The sequence below is a fragment of the Vanellus vanellus genome (genome assembly GCF_965231255.1).
Source record: "Vanellus vanellus genome assembly, chromosome: 1".
In the NCBI taxonomy this organism is placed as follows: domain Eukaryota; kingdom Metazoa; phylum Chordata; class Aves; order Charadriiformes; family Charadriidae; genus Vanellus; species Vanellus vanellus.
The window spans coordinates 3,977,788-3,990,165 of record NC_138905.1 but is presented as its reverse complement, the minus strand read 5'-3'; the positions used below and the strand labels follow the sequence as shown (position 1 = coordinate 3,990,165).

The window sequence follows — 12,378 nt, the reverse complement described above, 5'->3', positions numbered from 1 at the left end:
TGCCTTGTAGAAGAAATCAGATTGATGTGGTACAACTTGTTGTTGCCAAATCCACATTGGCTGTTACTCATCACCTTCTCCACTCCTAGATGCCTGCAAATAGTCTTGTATTCCCATTTTTTCTTGAAATTAAACTGATGGATATGTAATTCCTGGCTCTTCTTGCTACTCCTTCCCTGAACCTATTTGATTCTCTTCTGTTTCTCCCCTTCTCCCCTCTTCTTTCCTTCCGGCTGTAAAGACACACAGATAGGAGACAAAAGATTACAAGTCTTTAAGGGAGCAGCTAATTATTTAAGAAAACATGACAAAGCACTAAGCTTTGCTACCAGCAGACGGGGGCAGAGGGAGGTACTATGTTCACTGTCTATCAGTAAGACATTAAGGGAGAATAAAACTGCAACTGTGTTATTTAAAACGTTTTTATTCATGATTCTGAAGTTCCTAAGCAAAGAACTGTTGTTGGTTGGTTTTTTTTTTTTTGGGGGGGGGGGGTAGGTTTCTTTTGGGGTGGGTTGTTTTTTTTTTTTCAGTTAGAGACATTGCCTCAAACTTGTGATATGAGCTTCTCTGGCAGTTCAGAAAGGTTGTTGCCATTTAAAGCTTTCTATGTGTTCAAGAAGTTCATGCTGCACTGTAGCAATTACCCTCTTTTTGTGCCATCTAATCGTTGCTCGCTGAGACTGTGCCACATTCATCCCTGGGAAAGTTGTGTGGACGAGGCTCTACCTTACTTCTGCGCTGTGATACCTGCCACAGAGGCAAAAAAGTATATATAAAAAATTAGGTTTTAGGGCTTCCAGTCGAGTACCTTTCATTGCACTAATGCTGCTCTAATTCTAGGAAACAACATCCAACTTGGTTGGCCAAGGTGACAAAATGTATTGCTCATATGAAAGTGTCTGCTGCTGTTATTCATATGTATGGCACAGTGGTTCTAAGGATCGTGCCAAGAAAACCCAGCAACTCTAAAGCCACTTGGACTTCTATGAATCTTTTGGGGTTTTTTCCTGAGCAGTTAATAACATTTTTTTTCTTTCTTCCTTTGTCCCTCCACCTCCTCTTCTGCAGTTTCAGCTTCTTGCCTCAGCATTATTTAAGTCTGGCTCGGATTTCACCACTCTTGGTGAGTATTGTGTATCAGAATAATTGTTCTAAATATGTCCCCTCTGATAATTACTGTTAGTTTCTACTGTTTTTTATATCAAATGTTACAGTTCATATGAATATTGTGGGCCCTTTTTGGTTTGAATATGCAAAGTGCCACTACATAGACATTTGAGAGGTTGTTTATAATGACCAGTGTCCAATGCCTCTAGCCCATATTTAAAACATCTGTCACCAGTGGTTTTAAACCCATGCCTCCTGGGATCATTTTCTGTCTCTTATTACATCTGATGCTTCACTGTTACCCAAATAAACAGAAGCTTTGGTCAGAATAAAGCACCTCCTGTCATGTCACTTTGGAATCTCACAGCATGGCTACGGCTCTGTTTGCTGTGATAACTGCAATTCCTGGAGTAGTTTAGTTCGCTCTGTTCTTTGCAAAACTAGTTCTTTGGGCAGGATGTCAAGAGCGAAGAAAACAGTGGCGTGTAGGGCTGGAAACAGGAGGTCTGAGCCAAAGCCGTAATTTGTTTCACTATTCTATCCAGTTAACTCTTAAACAGTTGAGAGGTGAATCCTGGACAAGCTATAGGAAGGCTATAGGCATAACTAACATTCTTGTAATGATGTGTTGTCCTCGAGTTACCGAACCCTTGCTAGGAATATGGATGACTTCAGTTTTTGACAAGCGCGTAATTCCTAATCTAAGGAACTGAGGGAGGGTAAAAGTCCCCTGCACTATGAGCCCTGCTGCATGAGGAAGCTCTGCTGAGCTTGTGTGGTTTGGAAGACGTTATCTTAGTTGATGCTGTAAGATGAATTTTTTTAAAGGAAGAGAACCCAAGTTTCAGAAAGTTGTTTTTCCCCTAGTTTTAAGTAGTCTAAAAGATGAATTAGTTCTTGGCACAGTACAGTACTTTATTCAGAAGTTGGCTTTACAGATAGGAGGATACATACATCAAGTGGTGCTTCTAAAAGAAAACAAAAAACCCAAGCCCTCCTTGATTTGATTAACTTGGTTGACTTTGATTAACTGAAGAGTGAGTTCACTGAATTAAAAAGCATTCCTTTGAGATACCAGTGATTGAAGTAATACAAAGCAGAGGAAATCGTTGTACGCCCGCTCTATTGTTCTTGCTATTGATGGTTTAAGTATGAGGATTTGGATAAACAATGCTTCTGCTGCAGACTAAACCTTCCCCTGTTGGGAGGCGGCACTTCACAAAACCAGTTTGCAAAGAACCTTGTGCCAAGATGCAGCCCGGGTCCTCGGTGCAAGTCCAGTGATTAAATAGCAGCTCTGACCTGGGACTCCCACCATCGGCAGAACTTGTCTCAAGAAAAACTGCAAGCAATACAAGTACCAGTTCTGGTTAAGACAGTAGTGAAGATAATGAGGAAAGCCTGGGGACAGAAGAAACGAGACACCAAATAAAAATAGCTACACAGATTTTGTTTTCTGGGACATCAGAGTAGTCCCCTGAGGACTCTCACTTCCTTCGTTTCTTCAGGACTGTCCATGAGCTTGACAGCCGTTTGCCCATTACTTTTTATGGCATTTTGATTGCAGTGTTGGCTTGGGGTGACGTGATCTCTGTGTGTATATGCACATAGTAGTGGGACAGAGAGCTGACAGCCTTGTTAGTTGAGGCAGAAGTAGCAAATAGTTAACATCCATCCAAAATGGACAATGGGCATATCCCACAGCTAAACTGAGCGTTTAAAGTCGTGAGCACTGACTTTCTCCTTTTCTTCCTCCCCCAGGGTTTTCAGATGTTGACCACACGTATGCGCAGAGAACTCAGCTGTTTGATACGCTAGTCAACTTCTTTCCGGACAACATGACCCCTCCTAAAGGCAACCTGGTAGACCTCATCACGCTGTAACGAAGCAATCGCGGGACATGTGGAAGAGGGGAAAAGCATCCATTTTCAGTATTTTAATTTTTTTACTGCATTGATTGACTGCTGGGATGGAGTAATATAGTAACCCCTAGGTGTTTGGAAGGGGTTTTATACTTGTATGGTGAATCCCTGAAGCTTTTCCCTTGGAGTAGGTTAATAAAATGTAACTGACGTACTGCTGACTAAATAGATATATTTTTTCTGACTTCGGATTTTGAGTTAGCAAATGTAAGATGAAAAGATGGGGGGAAAGAAAAACAATAATAAACCCAAATGTGCAGTGATTGTTTTTGCCTGTAGGGGAAAATTGAGATTTGTGGGTTGTTTGGAATTAAAAATGATGGGGTTTCTTTTGGGTTTCATGAGAAATGGGGGCAGGTTGTTCTTGGCTCATTTGTAGCTAGTCATGATACATTGCTTTATCCTACAACTCCATCCTCAGCAGCTGAATAACTTGGCGGCAGGACACTGACACGCGTCGAGGTAATAGTAATGTATGTGTCTTGAGTCTTGTAATCGCAGTGTGTCATGTGAAGGGGAACACGTGTTACAAATTACCTGTGTCCTTGTCCCAGAACCCGGCTGACAGTGGTGTCGAATTGCATCTGATACCTGGTCTAAACCTAAATACCTAAATGGCTATCTTCCGTTCTCTGGAGCCTTCCACTTAGACCTGACAGGCAAGTGGGAACCTCAGAGAAACCGCTGGGAAATGGAAGTGCAGTCGTTACCTGCACAGGCCCCTTTTGAAGGATTGTTCTGTTTTCACTGCCGTGCTCTTCCCATGAGAAACCGTGCAGGTCCTCGCAGAGCCCGGCAGAACTGGGTCTTCCACCACATGTACACCCAACCTCTGCAACCTGACACCAGGTTGGGTGTAGGATTTCCGAAGCAGATTGTCTTCGTTTACATGCACCTATATGCTTCTGTGTGCGTTTGTCAATGTGTAAATGTAAAGAGGACTGCTCCCAACAGCTTGTCTCCTTCCTACGTAGTGCATCTCATTCACTTTTAAATGCATTTTAAACCTACATCTGAATGTAAGGGAGGCCTTTTTAGCATAAATCTCTTTGAAAGCAAGCTGATGCATATGTGTAGAAAATATATTCTTCCTCGCTGAAAGCCTTCTTTATAAATAAGGTAAGGGCTTGGTGCTGCACTGTGAAGTGGAATGAAGGATATGCGTACCCAGCATTAGCAACTTTTCGCATTCGGTGTCAGTGAGCGTTTAGTACAAACTGGCAGATGTAAATATATATATGAGACTGCAAAGCTTTATGTCCAGCAATGTTCATGCCAGTAGGGTGTCATTGCTGCACCCACTGTGGCTACACGACTCCTGTTGAACTTGATGGAAGTCTTGTGTGTGCAAAGATGATTTGGACTCTTGAAATAAAGAGTTAGTGAAGTGTCTTTTTCAGAGCTCGAGTGTCTGCTTGCTTTGATTGCATTGTACTGCCTCTTTATCATGTTCTTTGTGTGACTTTTGTAGTCCTGGTATGTCAGAAATAAATTTAAGTACTCAGTGTTTAATCACTTAGAAAGGAACAATATGTTAGAGGTTGGGCTTTGCTTTGTCTTCAGGGAGGACTATACAAATACAGTGTTTTTAAGTAACCTGTAACTTGAGACTGTTTAGACATTGTATACTTCTGTGGATGGCAAATCAGATGTCCATGGAAGAATCCACTCAGTACATAGTGCAGTAAATGAAAACTCATTAAATTGTTTCTTTGGAACATTGCTTTTTTTTTTTTTTTTTTTTCTTCCCAGTGACATGGAAAGTTTTACGTCACTGCTACGCTTTATGATGTGCTACCTTTGCTGACGCTTTATTTACTAGTTAGAATGGAGCTTATATGGTACGAATGTAGATACCGGCGGTGCTATACCAGGGCGATGTGCCAGTTGACGCATTGTTTCCATTGAGATTGAATTGAGCACTTTTAATGCAAGCAGCCAAAATGCTGCAGCCCTCTAATACTTAAAATTTTAGTGCTGTTGTGCTCCCTTATCACTTGATCTCATTGCCCGTGTACTCTCCAACTTTAATCAGATGTTTAATTGCTTTTTGTGACAGTTTTCTAATCAACCAAGCTCTTTGTAAAATTTTGTGTACTCCTTTGACGACTATGTGTGAGGCTGAACCCAAAAGATACAGCTAGACTGAGGAGCCCCAGTGAGCAGACAGTGGAAGTTTAGGAACGCCAAAAGCTTTGTGAGTGGCGTTGGTGCTAAGCAGTGCATCATGACAGGCTTGATTTGTGTTATAGAAATTCGATCAAAACTCATTGTCCTCTGCGTCAGGAGTGCATGCAAAGCCTGACAGCCCGGCTCAGGTTTTTTTATAGCATAGCATAAATGAATCATTTTTCTGAGCGAGGTGAACATTGCTTCTGCAGGACTGACAATCCCAGCTAATGAGAGCACTTCAGGATGATCAAATATTGACCTAACTTTATCCCGAGCAGATCGATTTCAGCTTGCACGGCTACAGTTTATGGATTACAGCTGGTGATTAACCAGCAGAAACTATTTGCTCAGCTTTGGAGTATTCGTGGAGCAGCAGAGGCACCCTGTGGCCAGAGAGGTTAATCCAAAGTGAAAGGTTTTTGTGGCTTAGCCAAGGGTCTTTCCTGGTTCTGTGTCCTTAAATCTAGGAGTCAAAATTAAATGATTTCTTTGCATCGGTGTATGCCACAGTACCTGATTTAAAAACCAATTAAAAATTTGAGCAGTGAAGTATAAATTTCCTATCAAAACAAGCCAGTTATTGACAAGCAGTTACAGGGAATTTGAATTTAATTACATGCAGCTCTTTAAAGGTACTGGTGATATTCCAGGAAAGCGTTAGACGTGAACATTGCAGATACACCAAAATACAAACAGAAAAGACACCCACTTGATCTGAAAACGGCCACCTGAAAATGTTTCACAGCACGGTGCATGCTATGTTATAAATACACAAGCTGTAGGTGAGAATTCTTTGAATCTCAACCTTACTGCTTGCAGGCTGGAGCAGAGACTGCTTTTTTAGCTTAGCCAAGATAAACATACTACACTTGCCTTTACCTTACATTATAAGGTGTCTTTGTGTATGGATTTAACATGGCATCATCTCTGCACTACAGTAGTTTATCTCTAAATTATGTGTTAACTTGTAAATAAGGTATTGCAAAAGAAAGCATCGTTAGTTGTCAGAGGGGGATTCACGTATGATACTGGGGTCTTCAAAGCCAAAGCTACAAGGTTCTGGTACGTTTTTTAAAGCTGTAGCAAGTCAGGGTGGAATAAACTTTATTGATACAGACATCAAGACTTCAGTCCTGATTTAGCTTTTTTTTTTTTTTTTTTTTTAAAAATCCTCTTGAGATCCATGAGTTTGGTTCTTCACTGACACTGGCCTTCAGTGTGGTTGCCCTTACAATATTACTCAGTAGATCATGTCTTTATAAAACATGAAATTATTCTGTATGCAGAGTTGTTCCTATCAAGTGACACGTTTTCCTAGAGAAATAAAACTCTTTGGATTTGATTTTTCGTCACTTGGATTAGGCAGAATTAAGTGTGTTTTTTAAGGTTTTTCTTGAGCAACTCCTCATAGTAGTCGTGAGGCACAAGTCCTGATGAGTTCTTCCAAAGGGACTTCTCCAAGCAAGTACTGCTATTGCAGTGTGACCTAATGCATTTTCATGTGGCAGGTGGCGGAAGGACCTACTTAGATAATGTTGTTAAAAATGAGGAGGTGACAGCCACCTCCTTGCCCCCTTTTTCTGAGGGTCTCACCGGGGAGACCCAAAGGGTGATGCGAAGTGGTTATTGAAATTAGTTGTAGCTTTTCTTTTCTGGCTCTTTGAAAGATAACATTTGTGATGTATTTATTCATAAACATCTCTTCCTTTTGCTGAGTATAACAAGGAGGGGGAATTTTGTCTTGGAAGAGTTAAGTTTGCCCTTTTTCTGGACAGTATCCCAAATGTGTCATTTAGGTAGCAAAATCCAGTGTAAATAAATGTTTGGGGTTTGGTTCTGTTGGCCCAGGATGGCTCTGTGTGCACACCCTGGTGTGCATTCACTCGGGACAAGCTGGAGGTTCCTACCAGAAGATTGATTGGCAAAATAGTGCTCTCATTTTGGAAAATCAGTCTGTGAAAACCCAATTGGAAAGATTTGTCTAAGTTACTTGCCTTGTGAAGTGGCAACTGGAGTTGAAATTAGGAAACTTTCCCAAAGAACATACTAAAACATAACTATATGAAAATTGTACTGGAGTAAGGATGCAGTGACAGGCTTAAAGTAATTTGGTCAGCGATTATAATAACCGAGTTTGAAAATTTAATGGCTAAAGGGTCAGTGAGCAAATGAATGGGACTCCCTATTTGCAGGGGGGCAGGCTCTTTGCAGAGGTGCGGGTCTGGTGGCAAGGGATCGTGACAGCTTTATCTGTGGTCTTCAATCTGCAGCCACAAGTCTCAGGGTCTCCATTAGCTCGCTCCTCTTCCAGAAGAGAATCCTTCCAAAGCAGAGTAATGACTCTGGAAGAGTGTTTTCCATAGGGCTTTGTGGAACAGCTGTTTTCCGAATTATTTTCCTGATGCACGCAAATTTGTAGAAAGGAGTTTTTGTCACAAAGTTGTAGACCGTTCTTGCCCTTCTGTGCAAACCTTTGCTTGTGAGTGCCGCAGGCAGCGAGTGATAAATTCAGAGCAGTGTTCTGAAAAACACTTGAAACTTGTTTGCTGCTCCGATTGTAAGAAAAATCAGCATTAATGCCACTTGTTTCAAATGCAGGAGGGTGGCGGGTACCTGTAATGCTAATACTATTAATTCTCTTGCTGCCTCCTGTATTTAAGAATTGAGAAGGAAATGCTTTTATAGAGCTTATTGAATGAAACTTTTAGTATGAATTAGCGCTGCGCAACCTTAAACATGAATGCTCCTACATCTCTGTACGTGCGGTAATTCTGTTGATGTAATACTATGCTGCTTCTGGGGAAAATGGCAAAAAATATTAGATACATTTCCATTCGGTACCTTTGTTTTTAGAAGTGGAAAAATGTCTTGTGAAATCTTGCGTCCCTGTGTATGCTTTGAATTTTAGCTTATTAGTTGTGGTTGGCTCGGAGTTGAGGAATGTTTGGCTATTGTCAAGTGAAGTCCTGACAGTAAAAGCAATTCATGTATGTCTCTGGAAGTGCTTGTGTTGTTTTATAGCTGTAGTTATTACAGAAACAGAGGTGGGCCCAGTTAAAAAAAAAAATAAAAAAATATTGCTTTTCTGATTAGGGGAAAAATTGTAGAAACTCTGAATGAGCTTGTCCAATTTTAGTAAGTACACATGATAATTTGGAGACGGGTCTTATTTTGTCAGAGGAGAGTTTAAGAACAACTATATGACTTGTTCTTGATATAGATTGATAGTAGTGTATAAGCTGTAAATGTTGTTGAAATGTAAATGTACTGTCGGAAGCTTATTAGTGTGTCTAAACACCTATGGGAATGGTAGACCTGATCATATCGTGTCATGGAAAAGGTTATGCTGGAAATTATTCAAGTTGTGGTAATGACTTAGAGGCAAAATCCCTGTTTGACTGAAAGCCTCTATTATAATGAAAAGTTGGAGTGGAAAAAGTAGGTTTACTGTACTGGAACCTTTATAATAGTACATGGCTCAGCACTTGGATAAATTGACTCCAGATGCTATTATCTGTAGGCAGTGGATCCAAACGTGGTTTTAGAGTGGAAGCTAGTTAATGACCTGCTTATTGCTGTTTGAGAGTCCCACAAGAAAACGTCATGGTTGATGCCAGCAGGTATACTTTTTACATTCCTGGCAGAGGTCAAAGAACTGGATGGAGCTTTGGATTATCCACATGTGCTTTGGTTATATACATAAACCTCTGAAGAGGATAGCGGCTGTGTGGGTTGTATATAACGCCAGCTCTATGGCTTAGGTGTAGAGGTCTGTAAGGCAGCATTTTCCCCAAGCACATATCCTACAGGTAACATATTGCTGCTGTCTCCTTTGCTTTCATATATTTGAACTCGACTTGTTAGTGATGAACTCCAGGTACTTGCTGTGACCCAAATTCAGCACTCTGCTTCCAAATATCTACAGCAGCAGACTTGCTTAAGCTGCTGTCAGTGCATCACTTCAGTACCCTGAAATCTTAATTTATACTTGCTGCAGACAAAGGTACATGTTGTCTTGGCTTCCAGCTGTTCGCTATAAGTCAGCACAGCTTTTACTGACGACCTGGAGACTGTAAGTATTTGAGTGCTGTCAGAAATCAGTTGCCTCTGTTCAGCTGTAGCGTGGCATCGCGGTTCATTCCTGGGAAAAGTGGGGTGAGTCAATAGCTCAAAACTGGCGCTACTGGGTTAGATTTTTGGTTTTGCTACTAGTTTGAAAGGAAAATCTATCCTGTCCAGCATGAGGGTCAAAGCGTGGTCCCTTGGGTATTCCCCCATTTATTCTGACTTTTTCTTTCCCTCTGTGACTGTTCACTGCTGTTACAATGCTGTGCCTTCAGACTCCCTGCAGTTGAATGGAGTACCTACTGAAGAATTAAAGGTTAGAGCTCTGTGGTGGTTACTGAGGCATCGGTTTCTCCATGTCACATCATCATATTCTGGTTGCTTCCTTTGCAAACCTCCTTTCCTGCTGCCTCTGAAGCAGTCAGGGAGGATCCTTGTGATTGATGTTGTTCTCTTCATGGCCTGTTCCTCCCCCCGGGTGAGGATGGGGTAGCGTGGGAGCTGAATTCCCAGCAGCAGCACCGCGTGCCATCAGTGTCACACTGCAGCATACACCTGGTTACTTGTGCCCCTCCGTGACCCAACGTTCAGGGCTGTGATAAACCTTCCCTCCTGCCTCAGCAGGGTTCATTTTGCGTGGCACCAGGAGTCTGATAGCTGTTTGACAGAAGATACACCAACTCTCAAGTTCATGTAAATAATAGTCCTATTTTCTGCCTAGTTTCTGCCACCGGCTTTCGTAATCCCAAGTCTTTCCCCGGTGGAGGCAAACAGCCAGTAGTTGGGGGGTTTGGTTTATTCTTGCAGGGTGGCAGGGCAGAGGGAATGGGAAGAGAAATAGGCGTGGGGATAATGCAGTGGTAACTCATGTGAGTATGTGTTTAAGACGTGTCTTTTGTGGAAGGACTTTGAAGACTCTCTTAACAAGTAGGTCTGCTATTTACAGCTGATTTTTTTCATGTGAGCTGGATTCTCTGGCTCTTTTTCAATTGGAAGTGATGCAATACCAGGATCTTTTAGTCCTGGAGCTTCACCTCAAGCTTTCACCCTCTCCGCCTCAAAGACACCAAAGAGACTAATAAAATTGTTTTTTCTCCCCAGTCCCTCTGCAGGGATTGCAAGGAATCTGGCTGGGTTTAACGCTACTCAAACATAGTGGGGATTGTGCAGCACAATCAGCTATCAGACCAGGTCTGGCAGTCTTAAGAGACTGTTAAAACCTAAAAATATTCTGAGCTTTCTGATGAAAGCTGCTGGTGGGATTAAGGGAGATTAGCTGCTTTTTAATTAATGTGATAGTGGGAAGGCGAGACCACAACAGTGGTTACAGTCTTCTCCACATCTCAAATACCAATGGACAGGTTCTTCCTCCCCAGTGATGAGAAAATACAGTTTAAATATCCTGACTTTGTCACTAGCTGCCCAAGGGATTCAATCAATTACTGCGTGTTTCACTAAATAGAAAAGTGCTACAGTGTGTGAACAGGCTCTGTTCATTGAAGAAGCTACTTTGAGGCTGAAAAGTTTTTGTGGTTTTTTGAGGTTTTGACAAAAACCTCAGCTCTTAAAAGGGGAAAATGGCAGTTATTGCCCTGCGCTTTCTTCGTTGCAAGTCAATGACTGCACTGCAAATAGTCCAGTCTGAACAGCGGCTGATCCTTCTACCTCGGCTTGCCCTGCGGCGATACGCGCTGTTCAGAAGGTGACAGCCTGATTTCCTTCCCCAAGTGGTGCGGAGAACTCCTATACTGGAGAAGACTTTTATCTAACCATGGAGGAGATAACTATCGTGCCGCTGACTTGTTTTCCCCTCTTGTCTGCCATGGTAATTGGGAAGGCAACCTCGCAGTGGGGCTGAATATTTCCTTCATCTCTTCCTCATTATTCCTATTCTTCCTCCTCTCTCTCCCTCCCATTGATGTTTTGACGTGCAAAACACTTTTCACTTCAGAAGCTGCCGTGCTGAGTAGTGGAAAAGAAAACAACCCCCTAGTTATTAGTAGCTCTTACTATTTACTAAAGCTGTATTTTCTGCTACGTCTTCCAGCGTACCCTCCTCCACAGCAGGAAATGAGGGGATGCTGGGGAGACCGTAAGCCAGAGAAAAGAGCTTAATTATACAAACAAATGTGTTTTGGGGAGTTATGTGTGTTATGGGGGAGGTGGCCCAAACCTCTCAGACTGCTTTGCCAAGGGCAGAAAATTAAAGCCCTGGTGGCTCATTCCCAGTTAATGGGAGATGAGGTTCCCATCCTTGGAGGCTGGTGGTCTTGTTCATCTTGCATGTTTAGATGCTGAGATGCAACGTGCCTCATTTTAGAAGTATGTCGTCTCGGTAAACATTTTCCCTTGGAACGGTGTACTTTGAAACTGCTGAAACCACCTCTATGTTCTAGATGCGTTGATAGCACAGACGGGATCTGGGTATCTTGGGGTAAAACACCGCTAAGCTGGCTGGCAGGACACCATCACCTGCTTAGGGTCGCTTTTTCAAGCTGTTTCTTTGAGCTGTTGCCTCTACTCTTGTCGTAGCACTATACAGCGTGGTGGTGTTTTTGTCTGGACCTTTGTTCGTTATCTCGTCCTCTGCACCCTCATGTGGTCCCCAAAAGCTGGTTATTCCCTGTGTAGTGCTTGGAGTTGAGTGTCCTCTCCCTGTCCAGAATTTGGCCCCTTTTTCTATTTTGGCATGCAACTTGAAACATTGCAAGAGCAATCCCGCAAACTCCGATGTCCGTCTGAATTCCCTTTGGTGTCTGTCCTGCAGTTGTTGTCTCTGGACACCTGACCACAGGAGGTGCAGACAGCCCTGGGCTGGAAAGGAGCATCTGTGGGATGATGAACGCTGTGAATCGCGCATGTGTTTTAATAAACGAGTCAAACATTGACTAGTCCTATGTTGAGCCCGTGGCGGTTACAGGCATCGTTCACGGACTCTGGCGATTCCCCATCCCGCTCTTTTTGTTACAGCTAAACGGATCATCTTTGCTCAGCCTGCAGTGTTAATTTTCTTCCTTGGCATAAATCATCTTTGATAGTTTCTGGGTTGATATGTAAGCCCCATGCTGTACATAAATGAATTAATGATACGAGAAATATCTACAAATGT

General features: G+C 42.4%; 1 protein-coding gene across 1 annotated transcript in view; it reads left to right on the top strand.

Annotated features, from left to right (window-relative positions):
- Window positions 1–3,186, top strand: part of MKLN1 (muskelin 1) — a 100,158-nt gene extending 96,972 nt beyond the window's left edge. The window contains exons 17-18 of the mRNA XM_082493680.1: window positions 1,072–1,126; window positions 2,872–3,186. Of these exons, the coding sequence (XP_082349806.1) occupies window positions 1,072–1,126; window positions 2,872–2,993 (177 nt within the window). The 3' untranslated portion in view covers window positions 2,994–3,186. The remainder of the gene's footprint in view (window positions 1–1,071; window positions 1,127–2,871) is intronic.
- Window positions 3,187–12,378: the final 9,192 nt, after the last annotated feature.